General features: G+C 37.1%; 1 protein-coding gene across 1 annotated transcript in view; it reads right to left on the reverse strand.

The window, feature by feature from the left end:
• Positions 1-21,932, reverse strand: part of PRDM6 (PR/SET domain 6) — a 79,248-nt gene that overhangs the window by 23,292 nt on the left and 34,024 nt on the right. Inside the window, exons 4-5 of the mRNA XM_054809847.1 lie at positions 6,355-6,482; positions 2,555-2,679 (exon numbers count right to left, since the gene is read on the reverse strand). Coding sequence (XP_054665822.1) covers positions 2,555-2,679; positions 6,355-6,482 — 253 coding nt within the window. The remainder of the gene's footprint in view (positions 1-2,554; positions 2,680-6,354; positions 6,483-21,932) is intronic.

Consider the following 21,932-nt stretch of genomic DNA (forward strand, 5'->3'; position numbering starts at 1 on the left):
CAATGACTTCACCATGACTCGTATGATTAAGGCTAAGAGCAGCTAGATCACCATGAGACAATGCGAAGTATAGACAGATGTATCTTTGTGCATCAATTTCCCACCTACAAAACAGGAACAAAAATTGTTTCTGGTCCCATGAAGGTCTTATGATCATCAGTTAACTATGGCTTATGAGGCACTCAGACATTTCAGCAACAAATGCAATATACTGTTATCATAAAGATATGATTTAGTGCTGAATTTGGATGTTGCATATTAAGGAAGGCAGGAGGTCAAACACATAGAAGAAAGTTGAACAGCTGCCTCACTCCTTGAGTACCATCTAGATCATGCAGTGAATGAAGCAGGGGTCCTATGGGAAAATGGGGTCAGCGAATGAAAGATTGTACCACAATGCAAAAAGAAGCATAATTTAGTCGACCTGGGCCCAGTACCTTCTCATGTTTTCTAAGTTTGGCACATTCAACCTCATGAGATAATATTTTAATGGAAATTTTTTAATTAAATATGTTGCATACATATGTCGACGTCTACATACGTTCACACATTTTGTTACTGTTGCAAAGTGTTTATATGTATGTGTCCACATGTAGGTACATAGCACCTACTAAAAAGGTGATTAGAAACTGCAAATCTGTTTAGGTAAGTCATGATGATAGATTTCTAAGAGCAAATATGAGAATTACATTTCAGTTGTGAGCTGGAATCATCCAACATTATTTAATATACAATAAAAATGTAATACAAACTAATATTTTGGTAATACCTTAAATAATGCCAGTTACTTCACACAGTTATGTCCTAATAACTTCCATCAATCATAACAACTTCAATATTATAGTATTGCATGCTATTTAATTTACTTAAGTCGAGGTCCTTCCTAGGTTATTCTTTTCTGGAATATCTGAGGACTTGATTTCTAAGTAGAGTTACAGTCATGGGGCTGTCTATCACAAGTTTCCAGACATATAATACATTTTCTGGCTTTTGTCAGCAGAAGGGGCAATTTGTATACTTTCATTTTGCCCCAACATTCTCACACAAGCAGATCTTTTTTTTTTTTAATTATATTCATAAAAGTGCACAGAAGCAATAATATCAGGACATTAAAGACCTAAAGAATATAGGAAGAGTTTGTACTCAGTGAAAATACCTCTGTGCAGAAGATAAGCAGGTTTACCCTGAGGGCTTAAGTGGCACTTAAGTCATATACCAGCCTGCAGCTGGCTCCATGCTCAGAGGTTAACTTCATCTACTCATGTCAGTCTGTCTGTGGATGAAACTATCATTTCTCTCACAGCAAAATATCAAGTGACAATATGTAGAGGTTTTAACGATAATGCTTTGCTTTTCAAATAAAGGGTTTGTAAGATTCAGCTCATGAAAAAAAAAAATCTATATTGTACACTTTAGAGAATGAGTTTTATCAGCAAATATTACTGCCAGTAATTAAATTTCTTTTAAACGCCTCTCAAATGCAACAGATTTGAAAACTCAAGATGAAAAAGGATGTTTATTTTTGACAGTTTAATCCCTTCTATCTTGCTGTTTTATTGCTGCATGGTTCAGTATTTAAGTTGCTACAAGACATGAGTTCATACTAGCATTGCTGTCTAAGTATCCAAGTACTTGACCAAAAAAATGTATCTTATAATGTGGGCAGCCACAGGGTTATTTTAGACCAAAGTCAATCAGGCCTCCATCATTGGTTTCTTCCACCACGTAGATACACATATCTGTCAAAATGGAAGAGAGGTCTTTGATGCAAGCTCTAATCAAGTTCCACACATGAACAGTGAAACTGGAGGGCCTGCTTTGATCACCCATTCCCATTACAGACAAAGGTATCCAGCACTAGATTGCACTGGGTCTGTGTTATAAATCACATGCTTAATTTTGTAATGATTCCTAGCAAATTAAAATAAAATATTGAGAAGGGGTAGAAGAATGGATGGAAATGGGGATGGCCAGGATGGAATGGAGGTTCATTGTCATTTCAGGCGACGTACTTACACTCAGTCTGTATTTAGAGAAGCTGGCATTTACCTCTTAACCACAAGGATCTCGTCTCTACAATCAGACACAGCTTTTCTCAACATACTCAGTGGTAATAGAATGAAGAATCACTAAGAGAGGCCTCATGGACTTGCAATGTGTTACAGTTTTGGCAAGACAGTCTCCTGTGACAGGTCTGATAACAATGGAGAGGGCCAAGCAACTTGGTTAAGAGTGGACTAAGAATGAATAATTTGTAAGAAAGAGCGATTCTACACACCGCCAAGCCACGTGGGGCTGCCATGGTGGGAAATCTGCTGTTTAATTGCACATATCTGCACACTTTCAAACACCTCTGTTTATTTAGGTAACCATACCGTGATTTTGCACAGCTTAAGTGTATCAGCTTCAGGGTTTTATTTTGTACACATCAGGCTTACCTTAAATATATAACCACTTTCATTTAATATGTTTTAAAATACTCTACGAATATAGCTGATTAGGTATGAAACAGGAATTCTGGCTTATACAGGTAGAAATGTAAGGAACAACTTACAATTTTCATCTTGTGCAATGCACTGGAGAGGAATTCCAAAGAAAGATGTGTAGCTGTCATTGTACCACACCAACAGCTCAGTGCCCCTTGGGATATCTATACAAGCCCGGTAGAATATATTTGACCTAAGCAAGAGAAAAATAAAAAAATGCCTAATTTAGGAATAGAGCATTCTACTGTTAACATACACAGTATTACAGTAGAAATCCATTGTTTTGGAAGCATTTCTGCAGATAACTAAATGAATAACTTACTGATTATTTTAAAACCAAATCTATCTTCAGGGAAGTACTTCGTTCCTGTAGCATAGGGTAACAAAGATCTTGCAGGCACTTTGTACCTAGCATATTTAAAACACTATGATTTTACAAGCACCAAGATTTTATGAAAAGACTGATGATATTTTCTTGCAATGTCCGTTTTAAAGTGATTTTGGAAATGCTACATTTTGTTCACACAGTACAAGCATCAGAGTCGTGCACACAGTTCAGCAAGTACAGCCATTTAAACAGCTTTGCATGTCATCTAAGCTAAAGTTAACATATTTTAGGGGTAAATATAAAAGAATTCTTTCAGTTAAGTGCTTTTAGCAAGAGATTTGAAGTAGTGTGACATGGCCTTTCGTTACAGCAATATACCACCAAAAAGAGAGATCTTGGATTGCTGAGTAAAATAGACTCTGGCTTGGGGAAATAGAAAAATGGGGTTAATCTGAACATACAACCACAAAAATCTTCCCCTGTATGAAACATGAGGGTATCGTTGATGATCCTTCAGTAAGTACAAATTAATGTTACCATAAATGTGGTATCTGATCACATCACTTTGTGGGAAAAGACTGTGGATATTCCTAGACCACTGAACTGGGACTTGAAGGGGAAAAAAAAAAATCTTGGAGTCTCTAGCATAAAAACAAGAGCTTTATCCTGATCTTGCACTGATGTAAATAGCCTCAGAGTAATACCTCTACAGTTAACAGATCAGGCACAAGATAAAATAAAAATGTTATCAGTTTATAATAGCTTTTCCCTTAGGCTTCACATAGAACAGTAAAACACACTCCTGTGAGATAGATAGAAATTCAATATATACAAGAAGAACACTCCACTCTCACTGAAGGATTACATACCAAAATGATACAGTCAAAGTACCAAGAAATGACCATTTTTTATAACAGCTTATGTAAGGCAGAAAAACATCTATAGACAAAAAAAAAAAAATGTTAGGCCTCAACTGGTTTTCTGAGTGAAGAATTGCTACAAACATTAGCCTGAAGTTCAAGATAAAAGTGTTTAGGGTTGGTAGGCCTTAAATTTAGACTTTCTGTAAAGAATTGGCTGTAGCAATGCAATTTGTTCCTTGTATAACACTGCAGACATAAGGAGAATCCTTTACCACATTTTTCATGGCAGTGAGATATGCACTTGTCAACATATTTTGTCACCGCAAAGTGGCTCTTGGCAACAGGATCATAAAGATCAATAAAAAAGTGCAGATTCTCAATATTTTACTAGCAGCTGCAAAAATTTCATTTATCTTGTTATTTTCCTCGCTTACTGCCACCCTGTCTCAGGAGGGCACTGCTAGCTAAGCAGAACGGTTTTCCTACCTTTCTATGAATATCTGACAAAAACTCTCCCCTTTGTGTCTCCCCCCTCCTCCTCCTCCTCTCTTCTTCTCCCTCTTTTTCTTCCCAGAGCTGTACATTTTGTTAATTCTTTCCACTGTTACATAAAAATGAAAATTGGAGCCATGCTATAAATTACCAGCATCTCCTAACTTGAGAAAAATTGAGTCTACTTTGTACTTCACCCTTGTAACATTTCATCTCTCAGTTTGGCTTCCCTTAACATAAACACAGCAGCCCAGCAAATGAATGTGCTAAAACCAAATGACACACTTTGCCGCTGAAAGAGCAGAACTGTTTTTGAGCAATGGGTGGTCTGTGAGGCTTGGAGTAGGCACGGAAAAAAAAGTGTAAGCGTACACCGTCCCTTACAAGCGTGCAGAGCTTCCAAAACTCGCAGAAATCTCTGCATGCTGAAGTACATCAAAGGGATTTTTCCCTTTTCGGATAATATTTCCTTTGCTGACATGTATTTAGTATTTTGGTTGGATGACTCATAAAGATAGCTTCATGGCGTCCCAACGCAGTTGAAGCAGAACACATGCCAACAAACATTATTGTCAGCCTCAAAATAAAAACAAAACGTTCAGCTAAGGGTCAATCAATCAAGAGCACTTTGAAGAAAATTCCATTTAGATATTACAAATCATAACAGAATGAATTTAAACCAGCTGACTTTCTGTGAGGAGGACGTCCATGTACAATAAAAATTAGGCTGGTTTTTCAGTGTCCAACTTTTCTATTTTCTTACACTTGGATGCAGTCACTGGTGATGGATGCCAGTTTTTTAAATTGTGTTTTTGTAGTTCATTTTATAAAGATCTGAAGTAATCGAAAACAGATCAACAGAGGGAACTCTAAGTAAAAACTCCATCATGAAAGGAGAGTTGTAAAATCCACTTAATATTGACAGATGTGTAATGGCTTTCTCATGCTCACTTTTCATTTAGGTTTGTCATCTATATATATATACATGTATGAATATATATTTTTTCTTATTTTATATATATCTATGCGCATGCACACGCCACCACACTGAGAAATAGTTCACAAGATACCTACAAAAATACTCTTTCATCATAGCAATCTTTATTCATTATCCACTGTGTTTATTCAAAATCTGACAGGACTTTAGCTATAAATATCAGATATTTAAGGCTATAATAAAAGATTTGTAATGTATAAATAGGATTGTTATTTTTCTAACTGTGGCATTATTTAGTCAACTGGCCAGAGAATAAAAAAGCTGAAAATGCAATTGAACAATTTTACCATTGTTAAATTGGAACCCTATGGGATAATCAAACTTTATATATATTTCATTTTAGCTTGCTTTTGTATGTTTTATTTTTAATTTTAAAGGTACTTTAAATAAGTTTAAGATTCTTCCTAAAGAAAAGAAACTCCGCTCTCTAAAACAACTAGCCAAAATCAGGATTGCTCACTGTGACTGGCAAGCCCAGGGCACTCTTTGATGTGCTTCCTAAAATGTTTAATAAGGCCAAGCAGTTGCTTCTGATTCTGAGGCAAAAGATTTGTTTATAACTGAGATCATGTATTTATGTAATGCCTTGTCTGGGTTTTCTGGATCTGTTTGCAAGTACAGAGTAAAATGCACCATAATTTCTTTACATTTTTCTTCACATTTTGACCTTCTCTAGCCAGCAACATAAGAAGCACATACACTAGCAATCTTGGATAGCAGGTGCACTCAACATAGAATATTTAGGTGTATACATGTCTCATGACTGACTCTCTGAAGGCCTTTCTGTTCAAAACTCCTCTCCTGACATTTTTTCCTTTCCTCCCGCACGTGCATCTTTATTAAGGGCGGAAGATTGCTTGTGTTAGCTTGCTTCCAACCAGACCATTTGAAAACGTGCAGAGGGCTCTGTGCAGTGTGGTGGCCACACGAGTGACACTGGGCTGTACTTGCTCCCAGGAGCTCGGGAGCTAGCACACTTACTACAACAGCCTCAGCTCAGGGCAACCAAAGTTAAACCCATCCTCATTACACCCTGCAGCTTTTCTATTGTCCCCAGTGAGCACATTCACAAAAGCCCTGCTACTGTCTTTGCAATCAAAGGCAATAGCACTGGTGACAGTTACAGTCGGAATTTTCACTGGAAACATTTTCACTTTGTTGCATTGAGTAAATCAAAATGTACTTTACCTGTACTGAACCACTGTTAAGTTCTGTTCCCCACAGTGCCTTGCACATCGGATATACCTCATCCAGCTTGACTTACTGGGTTCTCCACCATCAATAAAGTGCTGCAGTGTCCCATCTTGGTCATATATCTGGGGGAGATGTCACAAGGTCAAGTAGTTAGAACAAATCATCAGCAATCATTTTCACTGCTTTGCTGGTGTCTCTCTGTGCCTTTTCCAGGAATTTATTGCCATGAGATTTGTCATTGCATACTGATGCTCTCAGAAATCTACATGGAACAGCAAAAAAGTATTTTGGGGGATGCAAGTTTATCATGTTTCTTTTATCAAGCCAATCTTTCTGTATTAAACATATTTGTGGTGTCTCAAAGATGTGACCATGTTTCCCAAAGAATATTTAACCTATTTTGACAGGCTGGCCTTAAATAATGAACTGCCAGATAAACAAGAAAATCTGGATTTAAAGCCCACATTGAAATGGCTGGAACATCTGAGCAAGGGGCAGTAGTAACCCCTAAACAAGTATCCCTTCCTTCACATCTCAGTTGCAGCAAGAGCATGTACTTCAGCAACCTCACAAGATACATTAGGGAGTTGTAGGCTTCATAATACTGAAATACATGAGACTAGAAGGAAAAAGACAGTTGAAGATGCCTTTAGGAGCTCCCTCGAGACATATAATTTTTTGAAGTAGTAAATGAGTAATTAGTCGTGAGGGAATCATAGTTTTCCTAAACATGACATCCCTGCTAAGGACATGAGAGCCAGTTATGGTAATTTTTAAAAAAGGCAGTATTATGTCTCCAATCTGCGCTGGGTGCTCCCTGTGAAGTCAGAGAATAAAATTGCTCTGGAGGCTCTGAAATGAGAAGATACATATTTCATGCACATCTGCCCTCCTGGCTGATTAAAAAAAAATTTATCTAGGAAGCGTTAATCCTAGTAAAACCATATAATCTCACAAGATTTTTACCTGTTACGTAACTACTTTGTTAAACTTCAGAAACACATCTGAATAATTAGATGCTTTTCTGAAGCAAAGCTGATCTTCAGGTCTTTTGCCCCTCCACAGACACCATCTGCTTTAATAATCTTACTCCAAAAATGTTATCCTTTTTGAAATTGTATGAGCCTAAATTGATCTGTCTTCTTGAAAGTACTAATTCTGCTAATTAAAGAAGAACCACATATATTACATTGAATTGAACATTTCTAAAGCAAGAAAATTAATCATTTTGCATTTCCATTTCAATAACAAGAGAATAATCTCAGAAATTATGTAACTATATTCAATATTTCTGATTTATTAAAAGAGTGTTTCCTACAATGCAGGCCAAAACATACGTGGGAATCAGAATCTAGTTCTTTACCACATGAGAGTCTCAAATTCAGGAGCCAGCCTTGCTTTTGCTTTTGACCAAGAGGGACTGGGAGTAATCAGGAGCAATATATCCATTGCTGGAGCATGAGAGACAGAGAAATCAAGTGTCTACAGAGATCCTTATCATTCGTTCCCGAATGCCTGTGACAAGGACCAGGAGGAACCTGGCCAGATGTTCCTGGACTGGAGAAGCAAGATACTACCCCAACATGCACTGAGTGGTGGAATAAAGTCAGAGAAAATGGAAGCATTTGCTCAGACCAAATACTCAAAATACCAGGGATTTGGTTTATTTTTTGTCTATGGTAGCTTGTTGATTATCAGCAAGGATCTATTCTTATGTAAACATGTTAATGTATGTTGAATATATGAGCAAGATATGCTAAACAATAAAAATCTGTAATGGAAATTGAAAAGTTTTACACGAAATCAGCCTACAAAAAGGAAGAAAATGAAAAATTAATGACTAACAGTGTTTGGCTGGGACCATTTTGGCAATATCTATCCAAACATCTCAGCACAGTGTTTATTATCTATTCATTTACATGGTGCTTACTAACATGACAGTATATGGCTTAATGTGAGGCAAAAACAATTCCTATAAATTAAGAGCTGATAGGTCCTAATCCCCAGATGATATCAAACAGGAAAGACAAAGACAACTGCCGTAATCAGTACTGACAGCCATATCTGGACACACAGGGACCTACTCAGAACTCTGTGTATACGGACACATGAACTGACATGACAAATTAAAACCTGCCATCAAAATGCAGGACTGGAGCTTTCTCAGGCCTTGACCTGGAGTAGGAACGACTGCTCTGCAAGCACGACTAAATATTTTCAAATGCTTTATTCCTGCAAGTACTTAAGCATCAGTGACACTATGCTCTCCTTTCCTAGAGGGTCCTTACTGACATTGCAAATAAAGCTGCATAGTCAGAATCCATCTCACAGCGTTCTTAGCCCTGTTCTTACAGGAATGAAAACCCAGCTGTAAGGAAACAGAAACCCTAACCTTGGAAAGCAAATAGCAACACTGCATTATAGCTGTTTATTTGTCAAATTGCACAATACACATTAAAATCCGAAAAACTTAACTGATATGGTTATTATTATTCATACTACCATTATGCACCAGTTCTTAGTCATTTTACAACTGCCTGACTCTGGCAACCACTATATAATTGCCTGAAGAAACCATCATGAGGGAGCAAACCATGACCTGCCATAACAGAGGAAAAGCAAACCTGTAGCTCGAGTTGTGAACCCAGACATTATAGCAAACTATATGGATATACATATATGCCTGCATCTGTATTACACATGCGTATATACTTAAACACTCATAGTATCTATTAAAAAAACTACTGCAGAATCCTGTGATAAACTGATTTTACTGAAAATCTTTGACTACCTCATTAGATCACTACAGCCATCTACACTGGCATAACTTTTAATACATTGCGAGAGCCTCATGACAAAATAAAATACCACTTCTGAAACTCCCTATGGAGAATGCATGGTTTTTTTCTGTATCTCACAACAGTCATTGATCTAAGTGGTGGAAACAATATTAGTTATTTCATTTTTTAATTTTGATTACACTTGGCAATACTAGGCAAACTGCTTACTGGATCTTTTCCCTCTTCTGACTCAAAGTACTTGTTAACTGTAGTTTTTTGCTTTTGTTTTAAATGTTTCAAAGCTTTAAGATTTCTTTTTTTATGGTCTGTTCCAATTTTGAGGAGTGCACCAGACTGCTGGCAGAGACCAGAGCCTGGTGGAAAAGGACTGCACTCACCTTTTTGTTTGACATGCCTTGTGTTCCTCCTTAGTAGCTCCCATATAATTAATTATCTTAATAGGCTCTTGACTGTTTACTGGTAGTTTACTAGTATGGTACATATCAAGAGACTCAGAATGCGAAGCATATCATTAATCTATGAATTTCACTCTTTGACTTCAGAATACAATAGAAACAGCTTCATTTTCCAAGGAAGTAAGTCCAAAGTGTAACCAGTGCAATTCAAGTCTTTTTTTTTTCCATTTTTTATATTCCTTTCCTTGCAAACACCAGTTTACTCAGTAATCAAGACATAAATACAGAAAGGCATGAGGTGTATGATGAAATTTCTCACAGGGTGACACTGATATTACTTGTGACCTACACATGCATTCCATGTAAGAAATACAGGAAAAAACAGGTAGAGTGCCAGCGTACTGACACTGGTCAGGTTTATCTTGTAATGGCTTGCAGATATAAATTAAACATGAAGGATTTGGATTTATTACTTGTTGTATTGGCTATTGATAATTATTTGGAGGCTATAGATACTAAAACTTATAATGATGTTGATAGCAACACATAATGGTGATAATTGTACCATTTCTAAAGTACACAGTGTTTTATAGAAGTGATGCTCTAAAATCTATGAACAATCATTACTACGTAAAATAAACAGCAGTTGCTGGACCATCTGTCACTCTGGCAACATACCAAGTCTAGGTAGGACCATGTAAGATTTAAGTAGCATAACAGATAAGGCAGAGCACTAAAGAGCCTTCTAGAGAACTCTCAGTTACTTCAGTACTGACATAGTATTGCTCAGTTGGATAAATGTGGACAAATGTAATTCCAACGCTAGAGATTGTTGTGCCAGTTTCTGGTATAAGTGCCACAGAACTTGAGAATAAAGGACCCCAAAAGTAATAGCACAGCTGCAGAGAAAGCCAATCTATGAAGCAATTAAAAACAACTTCACAGAAAAGTCAGGGAGAGCAAAAATGTTTAGCTCGTTGGAGTTCCATCCTCTCTATCTATTGCTTTCCTTTGTTCTCTTTCCACGGCCTGCTAAAGGATTGTGTCTTTTGAAATTCTGCCTGCATTCTATTTTGTTCATTTAGTCAAACAAAAAAGGTATTAGCATACAATTTAATTGACCTCTCATTTTCCTTGCAGGCTGAGGGAGAAAAGACTGGTCCTGAAAGTGGAATTTTTCTTTGCATATACATTTGTATTGTTAAAGTAGGTATTAGAATAATCTTTTATGTTGCAAGACATCAAAAGAGTTGTGAAGAAAACCACAAAATATGCAAGAATTAATTTTTACCATTAGTAGAGAATCTTGCTTTTTGCTGTTCACTGCTATTCTCATTGACACCACATGCATAAGGTCATGGGATTTTCAAATCACTCAGCATTATCCTCCTCCTCCCACAAGAAGTTCTACCCTTGACTTGAGTGGGAAGAGTCAAGAGAGCAAGGAGTACTTTTGATGAGTACAAACATTTCGTAAATCATCAGCTGTGCAGTTAAAAACCATGGAGGTACTGTACTCTATAAAATACTGGAAATATGGAGAAAAAGGTTGTAACAGTCTGAGGAAACAGACTGACATGTCAGATGTAGTAGCATCCATACAAGTTATATTCTTTCTATAACAATATATGCACCTACAAGCCACAGCAACATTGAAAACTTCTTCCCTTGCTGGCTTGGACATTAAAACTGATTAATTTCTACACTAGGCAAATCTCACTACTGTGAGACCCTGCTTTTGACATAACAACACTACAACATCCTCTGCAGGTGACTGTATCCTAAACAGAAGTTGAAAACAATGCCAAAAAGAGCAATGTTTGATAAGTCTGGCTAATTAGCTGACAGTCCATAAAAGGTGTGCAATTATGGAAGATCACATTCTGAGACTGGACCTATAAAGCTTATTCTTGATATTAGAGAGAGCAGCCCTGTTTGTGTCCCTTTGTGAGAGCCACTGCATGACACATAATCTTTCTGAAGCATCCTAAGCCTGGGAGTCCAGTTTCCTCCCTAGAGCTCATAACTCTTCAGCCACTCGGGCTGTGTTTCTGTGTCCATTTCTTTGGATGCTTAGAGATGAAAGCTACAAGCAAAAAGACCCAGGATTTGTGTGTCTGCTATGGTCTTTTTTGCACTGGTTCCATTATTTGATTATTTCCTTTGAAGGAAACTCTCTTTCCTTTTCCTTTTCCTTTTCCTTTTCCTTTTCCTTTTCCTCTTTTCTTTTCTTTTCTTTTCTTTTCTTTTCTTTTCTTTTCTTTTCTTTTCTTTTCTTTTCTTTTCTTTTTTCTTTTCTTTTCTTTTCTTTTCTTTTCTCTTTTCTTTTCTTTTCTTTTCTTTTCTTTTCTTTTCTTTTCTTTTCTTTTCTTTTCTTTTCTTTTCTTTTCTTTTCTTTTCTTTTCTTTTCTTTTTAATTAGGCAGTATTGTATTAATCCCCAGGAGTAAACTAGTACTGCAAGTAAAGTTGCATACACATATGCTTTGGTAGATCGGGGGAGAGTGTTCAGTGACATTGTTGGTAGAACAGAGCTCTATGGCCATCTTAACAAATGACAAGGAAAGCTATTTCTTCTGTAAAGCAGAAGAAATAGTGAACAGTCACTTTTCTGAAAAGCTCTGAGAGTCACACAGGTAAGTACACCGTAAAATTCAGTGATTTGACTTGCCTAAGGCAGTGATTGTTGAGCAAAATGCCAATGGGCTCTAGTGTTTATTGTGACATGTATACATTATTTATTTGTTAGCATTTCTAATCATGTCAAACTGAAAGCAAACTGGATTGTATGCATGAATTGATAACTTACTCATTTAGATTGGATTCTGCGTCGTACATTGGTGCCTAGCTCCCTCTGAAATCAAAATTCCCTGAATAGGTCACATTTAAGGAGCATAATTTAGGCTGAAAATCAAACTACAGCTGGGTTCATGTTTGATGATAACAACTGTTTGAAGAACAAATGTTATAGACTTTAAACGTCTTTAATATCAGGAGGTGGGCATCTGATTTAGAGGAGGAGGGCCCTTCTGAATATGCATCTTCTCCCTGTTACACAGTGAATGAGAAAGCTGCATAGAAACAATCATGCATTTAGCTATCACATCTTTCTCCTTTCATTTACTAGCTTGGTGGCCAAGTCAGGACATTGAGCAAACATTTTAAGAACAACTCTTAGTCTCTCCTTATAAAAGAAAATATGAAATATAACGACACTGAGAAGCAAACTGCAATGCATGGAAAAGTCTCCAAATATAGCTTAACTAAAAAGAAATACTGATGCTGACAGATATAATCATATCCTTTACAAAGACCACATCTCAAACATAGAAATACTTTGTAAATGACATACTATCTTTTACATTACCTATACAGTAAACAGGCAAATTATTCTTCGCCAGTATAAAGAAATGTCTATTCATCACATTGTGATAACTCTAACTTTGATGCCTAATAAATATCATTGAATCTGTACTAATCAACTACACACATAAAACTGGTATGAAAAAATAGTAGTATACATGTCAGCAACCTCATCTTACTATAAGCAGAAACATTTGAACATGTTCCCTATTCATCTCCATGGACACTATTTCAGAAAGACGTTCGTTGTAAATGCTTCTCATATATTCTTGTTGCTTGATAAGATTAACTGATTTGTTTTGCCACTTAAAATATGTCTTCAGATTCTTTATGGGCATATACTAGAATTAAAAATACAAATATGCTATGGGTAACATCGAAGCCTGTTGGCTTATGATGAAATAAGAATGCTTTGGTTTTATTATGTAGATAGTGAAAGCTAATTGGTACAGTCTTTACATGTATGTGAAATAAATCTATGTCAAATACTAGTCACTTATCTTGAAGTGCTTCTATTTTTTACATAACTCAATAATATTTTGTTGCCACGTAGAAAATGCAACAGGTTTTTTAAAGAATGATTTTTGCTTTTGCAATTTCTGTATTACATGCAAAATGGTGTAAATTTCTTTATACTTTGAATTCACATGAAGAGTTCCAAATGTTTTTAACTGCACTGAAACATTCCAAACTGCTATGAATTATTAACAGAAAGAAATCTGAAATAAGTAAGCAAGGAGAAAACATCAGGAGGCCTCACTGGTTAAAAATCCGACTAAAATGTTCTCCAACATTTCTTGGCAATAATCTCCTTGGGATGCAACACCTCTGTGAAAATGCACAGAAATGTATCCTGACAGCCAACAGTCTTTAACTGCTCACACTATTCAAAGCAATTTTCTACAATTAGCCATATCTGATATGGAGTGTACATCTTGTAATATCTGCTTCATGTTTCTTCTCTTTAATCTAGCAGGCATCATCTAGCAAATTTTACAAAAGAGAATACTTGCCAACTAATATTAAAAGCTATTTAGTTTTAATGTTTCTCAAAGGATTATAGCATATGAAACTATAAACATTGTTTTGAACTGTCTGTGCTAGGTGAAAGGCTTCATCTCTCACTTAGACCCCAGTCCAGCAAACACTTACGCACATGTTGTAGTCCCATTGATCTCAATGGGACTACTCGTGTGTGAAATCAAGCATCTGTGTAAACGGTTGGAGGACTGGGGCCTTATTCCAGAAAGTGTCATGAGAGCAATGCCCTGCTGATTATAGGGACTTCATTAAATTATTTTTTTATAAGTCAAGTATCAACGGTTTGTTTTGACACAAACCAATGTTACTCAACAACAGGGCAAAAAGGGAAAGACGCTGAGCAGAAGAAACACACAAGAAGTTGGAAACTTGCACACATACAAACAGGCCTGTGAAGGACTGGTGCTCTTGCAGTATCCACTGATGTAACGTGGCCTCCTCAGCACGTGCTTTTGCAATCTCCTGACAGATCCAGGGATAGGACAGAAAAAGTGGTGGCACTCTGGCCATGGGTCATTCTGCAATGGAGACATTTTTGCTTGGCATTGGTATTTCCACCCTGGTCACTGCACTGTGCTCCCATGCAGCCCTGCTAGTAGAAGACCATGAGGAGGCAAGAGATTGAAGTTGTTCTCTACAGTCGCATTTCTGTGAGACATGGAGCATGAAGAGAAAAAGTGTCACCAATCTAGGCTCAGTATCCAAAGAGACAAGGAGAAAGTAGAGTAAAAAGGGAAAAATGGTTTAAAACTAGGGAAGCAACTGATCAAAGCTGAAATAACCCAAACAGAAGATGCTCACACCAGCTGGCTGGTAGATGCATATCCCAGTACACACATCAAGGAGGGAGTTACAAGAAGACTGAAAGGGCCTGATGCTGAAAACCCTCAGTCATCTGGGAAGCCTCACTGAACTTACTCAGTAAAAAAGCTCCTAAAACAATATTCTGAACCAGAGAATCAAGAAGGTCATGGTGATCTTTGTTGCTGCCAATGTGTCTGAATACATGACTGGTTCCTTTGCAAGGCAATCACAGAGCTTTGGCCATTTTATTGAAGCTTCTCAAAACCTTTAGTCTTTGCAAAGTGAAATTAAACAGTGTTTGTTTCATATTTTTTCATTCTTTTACAAGCAACCAAGAATTCCAGAGGTGTCCTCTGTCATTCAGCTGAGGTGTTCTTTCAGCCTATTTCCATATAGTCAATACACCCATCCAGTTGGACAAAGAATTAAAAGGGTAAAATAGCTAACCACAAACATAATGTGACAGAGGACAGCACTCCAAAGCAGCATGTACAAAAATAAGTTTTGGCAGATTTCATCACTCAGCATCAAGCTCAGCAATGCAGCTGAAACAAGCGAGTGGGTACATACCGCCTAAGGTGACTTACTGATAACTCAGTGACCTTAGAGAAATCACTCAGGATCAAAAGACACTCATAAATGGAAATAATTTTAAATTGCCCTGATTCTATTATGTGAGAAGGAAGGAAGTTGCAGGGAGAGCTAGGAGGGTCTGTTGTTCAAATGTGACTCGGGGCTTACCTTACCCGAAGAGGAAGCTGATGGCACAAGGAGATAACAATTTTTGATCCCTCGGTCCTGTAATTTCTGCTGAGTACATTTTCAAAACATGGTTCCAAACTGTGTTTTCATAGCTTTGCGCATGAAACTCTGTCTATGTGTGAATTAGCACTTCCAGGAAGGCAGAAGATTTTAGACTTACAAATCCCAGCATCAATACTTAGCGATACTTTTAGATATATTAAAGTATGGCACATAGAATACATGGCACAGCTATGATTCTGTAAATGAACATTGCTAGATTAGGGATTTTCTTTGTTTTCACTTTGAAGCAATTGGGGCTTCTCATTTGCTTCTTTACCTTTAGGGTTTTTTAAAGCTCAAATACCATATTCCCCTAGGCATTTTAAGAATCAGTTTAGAAAAGTATTTATCTTCTCAAGCACAAAGCTCCTAGAGACACTCTCAATCCTGTCACAAAACTGGCAAAAATCCTTCAGCAAGTTAGACTTAAAACTGCCACTGAAATCAATGGGGCTCAAGTTCCTACTTACTTGGACAGTTTGGAAACCTACATGCGAGTCTGCTTTTTAGGCAGGTAAAGGCAGATATAATTTGCTCTGGCTTTCTAAGTAAGACTTCCTGCCTTGAGACAGGGAATTCTTCTATTTCCTTTGCTTGTGCCATGAGAGTTTATGGTGTCATTTGAAGTCAGGGGCATTTCAGGGAATCGTTGAATCACCAAGGTTGGAAGGGGTGTCTGGAGATCATCTCAACTGCTCACAAGATAGTGATGACCTCCACTACCTTCACTCTGAAATTCCTGATGCAAGGTTCATGGGTATTCTATGAGAAAAAATGATCTGAAAAAAAAATCCCCTAATTCAGAAATGAGTTACATGTAAAAAAAACCCCAAACAACTGAAATGAAAGCCTGTCCACAAGGAACCTCACTTTCAAGCAGTGTCAAGAACATTACTTTGTCCTGACAAAGGCATTGCTGCCTAGTGTAATGGTCGTGACCCATTGATAAGGGTTTGGCACTGGACTAGGGTGCAGAGCATTATATTCAGGTGCCTAAACTTAAGTTTCCACTAGTGTTTCTGATGGCCCTGAGTATCCTGCTGAGCCTCCAGTGACTGCTCCAGAGGGCAGGCAAATCTCCCTAAGTTCTGTGCCTTACCTGTCAGCCCTGTCTGTATGTCTTAGACACTTTCCAGGATTTAAAATGGCATTAAGCACCTCTGTTCAGACCCTGGAATTGCTCTGCAGATGCCTGGGTTCAGCTCCTGCTCTTAAAAAGGTTTGTCACATGACTTACAGCAAGTACTTAAACTCTGTGTCTTGATCCCGTGGCTGTAGAAAACAGGGATTTTGATACTTTCTTTGTGCACCATTTGTTTATCTTCACTCTGAGTTTGTAAGTAAATACGGGTAGGAACTGTCTTTACAGTGTATGTGTAGAACATCTATCTCAGCAAAGCATCCATTTACTACTACATTACAGACTCCATGGATAATTCTTTCAATCCTTTTTTAAACGTCTCATTAAGGCTCACCATAAATGAGGAATTTCAGTAAAAATGACATATTTTATAAAATATACTTAATTCCTTTGTGAGTTTTAAATAATGAGGCACACTGATATTTTTAGTTTGGAATATTTTGGAATGTCTGGAATGCTAAGTTCCCCAGATGATGATTAAAAGGTCAAGTAATAAAGTATATGATAAACTATGCCTGAGATTCCTCATAAAACAAATGAGTAATGGCTGTGCAAACTGTGTCACCATGTTTTTATATCAAAAAAAATGCCTGTGCTGTATTATTCTTGCAAAATTGTTAGATTACAGGATTGTCAGAAAACCAGAATGGTGATGGTTAGTTTGCAACAGCTTCAGGACTGAAGTCAGAGTCAAGAAGCAAATGAAAAGGGTGCATTAAGGAGTAGTGCTGGTGTTACTAGCGGAGGCATGGTGGAGAACGTGAAATGGATTTTTTTCTTGCCAGAGTGCAAGTCTGGTATTGGTAAGTATCATGTTAAATTTCTTTGGAAAAGAGTTTGTTTCTGTGAGGATTATAACATTAGATTAGAACATTGCTGGAGTCACAATCACAGGAGCCCTTCAGAGCTGTTAAGCATTTGGCATATCTCACTTATCTCTAAGGGTGGCAGGGGCCATCAATACAAAGTGGACCATCAATCAATCTGGGGTCTTCTTCAGACACTGCCTGTCAGCTGATCACAGGAAGACTTTAGGGAATCAGCTTTCCATTATCAGGATTTGGTCTGTGATCAGAACAAGCCACTGAACCTTTTACTTTTCACTTGGCAAAAACATACACACTGGAAAAAAGTCCTGACAGTTCATTCATTTTGCTCCATCACTGGAGCCAGATGATGTTTGACTGGGGAGACCCACCCTCTTTGATGTTGTGCTCTTTTGAGAGTGCCCTGCTGTGAAAAAAATTTTCTCCTTCCAAATTAAAGAGAAATATTTCTGCGTCCAGCTGTTAAATGTGACGTTTGCCATTTTTCAGTGTGTTGGCTTTGTGCCATCTTGCAGGCTGCGTTTCAAGCCTATCTTTTTCCCTTCTCCTTCTCAGCAGCAATATCCACAATGTGTTAGTGTCTCCAACTTCTACATAACATCAACACTGAAAGGGAAAATACAAGTAATACTGCATTGCTCCGAGCTACAGCAGCAATATTTATACACGTTTCTTCTGATTTTTTTTAATGGAAGCCAGCAATCATTTTATTACATGAAATGAAGGATAAAACCCTTAAAAACAATCTACCTATGAAAAGTCAACTTCAGTTTCATTCTTGATTGCATTAGGCAAACCATGCTGAAGCAAAGCCTCTGTAGAATACATTTACCGGTTAAATGAGTGTGGATGTTATTAAAACTTGTTTCATGTGTACTGAGTCCACATCAAAAAAATGGCATCCGTTCAGCAGCCCTAGCTCTGTTTAAATTAAGACAAACTTCTCATGAAAGCTTGAATAAACATTTAGGTTTAAGTAATCAAGAAAACCTGTATCTTCTCATATTTATTAAGTGTAATTTTTAGAGTTATAAAAACCACTGTCACGAATTGTGTATACTGTAAATAAAGGGTGGACTCATCATTACAATGTTTTGCCTATCTATTGAGGTGGATGAGACACAACAGGTTCCAACTGCTCTTCAGCTCAAGCTTTCCTTCATCCTTTTCATTTCCATATTTGCTGACATGGAAAAGGATCAATGTTTGATAGATTTTGGCAAACTCATTGTTGCAAACCTATGGTTTGTAATTAATCTCAGACTATGACCAGCAAATCTGAGTAAATGCTCATGTACTCATCACATCTTCACACTGTGAAAATTAAAACCTGACTGAGAGCCTCAACGGCTGAGAATGGAAGCACTTATTTTGGAAAATTATATGGATGATAACAAAATTCAAGCATTTCCCCTTTAGGTATCTGCATTCTAGATTCATGCCAAGAAAAAATATAGTCCAGAAAGATTTAATCTAGAAATAAGCAGTAAAGCTGTAGCCTGCTCTTCATCTGCACTACATATAACTCATGAACTCAATTTTTAAAATTGTAGAATGATAGAGATTTACACAAAAATATAAATTACCCTCTCTCCAACAGGCTAGCATGGAGCCAAGCTACATTCTGCAGGGCTTCGGTCAGTTCTCAGAAGCTATCTGGTATCTAACAAAGACAGTACTGGGACTGGAGATGTCCAAGCAACATGGAGATGCTGACAGAAACAGTGCTGGCAATTCAACAGGAGGCATGCTTCCTTGTTCCTGGAATGAATCAAACATTGCCACTCCTAAAATTACATACAACACATATATATGCTCTATAAATGGTTACATTTGGATCTATGTGTCAAATGGTTCCATGACTGTATAGCACCTTGTTACAAGAATATAATTTATGTTATTATGGTTTTTATCTGTCCTTATTTCTAATTAGATTAAGAAACATTTTTCTTACTATTAATTTCAACTTTCTCTTCTATATCTAACCAATATTATTCAAAATTCTCATTACTTGCCTCTACTCTCCCATCAGCCATTGTCTCATCATGCTCCCTTTCTCTGTCCCTCATTTTATCAAGGCAACAGAAAAACACCCAAGAATGCCTCATCAGAGTGAAAACCAAGGACTGACTGCAAAGGGTTGTGTTTGCCTTTTTCTCTATTCCATTCTGCATTCTTTTGTTTCATCTTTAACACTATGTAGCTTATCTTTGTCCTTCCAGCCTTTCTCAACTCTGCTCCTTTGCCAAAATAAGTGTAGGTAAAAGGGCATTTTTTTTTGTCCCAAACAGTTTTAAGTGAAAATATTTAGATGGCTTATGTAGGCTAACACAGATGCAGAAATAGGAGAGTCATCTGAGCAGCAAGTGTACTGGCATTAAATGTTGACTTTTTTGCAAAGGAACTCAGAGCAGATGAATTAATTATAAACCAATAGAACCAGTGATCTATGTCAAAAATTTTAACACTAAAATGATTGATCCAAAATGAGTTTTGTTTGTTTCTCAAGTCTCAATTCTAAAAACAAAGCCAAATAAACCCGTTGTTATTTTGATTATTTTAACACAAGGGGAAATTAATCACTATTTAGCAGAACTGCATGCAAAATCATTTTACTGGATATAGCCAAAGCCTGACAATGTCTGTAAAGCAATAACAATAACAAAATGGTTTGGAGCATTTTTTCTTTTAAAGAAATTTGGATTATTTCAAGATTTTATAAACCATAATAAAATGTTTCATTATAAGCTTTCTGAGCTTTAAAACTGAAAGAACTTCTGAACTGAGAAATGAACTTTCTGTTTAGAAAATGTAAGAACAACATGTTTTTGAACCATTTTCCTCACAGTTTTATTCATCAGAAGTTTCCCTGAAACTGACATTTTTATGGAAACAGTTTTAGTTTCTCAGCATTCTCTGGAAAAAAAAAATGGTTTCCTTGGAAAACCCCAACAATTTGTAACTAGTTATCTGTTGTACACCAGTGATAGGCTATTAAAGGCATACATAAAAACAGTCATGGCACCTAAGAGCTTGCAATCTAAAAGACACAGATAAGGCTAAATGAATTGGGAGACCCAGAAAGCGTGATGAAAGTGTAACCTTTCTCCACTCTTTTCCTGTCTCTTTCTCCTTCATGCATAATCACAAGAATTCTCTGCTTAAATACAAAGAGATTAATAGGGAGTGTGAATTCATAGTTTTCCCGACTAAGCAGGAATTGCCTCACTTCCCCTCTGCCAGAAGAGAAAAAACTTGGGTTTCCCATTGGGGTATAGAGCTCTACCAGCTCCCTCCCATTCATGGAGAAAATAAACCCTGAATCTACACGGAGACAAGTAAAAATCTAAGCCCTTTCTTGGCCAACTAGTATCCGCTGGGTGCCAGTCCATTCAGAAGGTAACTTTAAGTCATATGCATATATTAGCCCATACATCTGAGGGCAAAGGGAATGGGAAGACATACTGAAGAAAGGCTGCGAGAAGCTAAGACATGTGGGAAGTAAAAGAGTATATTTGTATATTTTATGTAAGGGTTTCCTCAAGAGGAACACGTTCCTGCTAATAGCAAGCAAATGAGCCCTTGTTCAACTGCCTTTTTTATGCCCCACAGACTGCATACTTACTGTATGGTGCTGACTTTCCTAACTGGCTTCACCGCTACACTTGTAAGACTTAGAATATTAAAAATAACTGTGTTTCAACTCTTAGCCATACACTCAGATTAACTATTTTCAAAGAATTTGATGAAGCTTTAACAAAAATCAATTTATCCATAGAAAGAAGCACTTCTTGTTCTCAAACGGCAGATTTATGTTTTCATGCAAACATGAATGTCCTAGAGCTCACCCTTTTTAATAAGGAGTCTTTTAAAGACATAAAATATTTGTCCTAATGAAGTAATGGTTTCCTAAGGTTTTGCTTCTTTTCTGTACTGCCTACAGTTTTATGTCTTTGTTGAAATGTGTCACTTCTTAAATTATGATGTTTTCCTAAGTCTACTATATTCTTTTTCTAACCCACACTAAGAAAGCACAATTGTCAGACATGATGTTTTGAGGGCGAACTGACCTCCAACATATTGTGGATAACATAAATTTCATATTTTATAGTTATTTTGAAAACATTCCTAAACTCAAACCCCTTGGTTGCTTAGTATCTTGAACTCACTCCGCCTAACAACAGTAAACTAAAGAGGCCGATGTTTTCAGCCAAAAATCAAAGTAAAAGGTGAGAGGAGAAGATGAAAAAGTGCTTTAGCATTGGGGAGTCACTGCTATTACAGAGTCACGACCAGCTTTAGATAAGACACTGTACTGAGACAGCCCAAACAGCTGCTGCAATCCCAGGATTGTCATCTTTTGTCTAAAAACTCTCCAAGAAACTGGGAGTATAGGA

Source organism: Grus americana, chromosome Z, assembly GCF_028858705.1.
Source record: "Grus americana isolate bGruAme1 chromosome Z, bGruAme1.mat, whole genome shotgun sequence".
Taxonomy (NCBI): Eukaryota; Metazoa; Chordata; class Aves; order Gruiformes; family Gruidae; genus Grus; species Grus americana.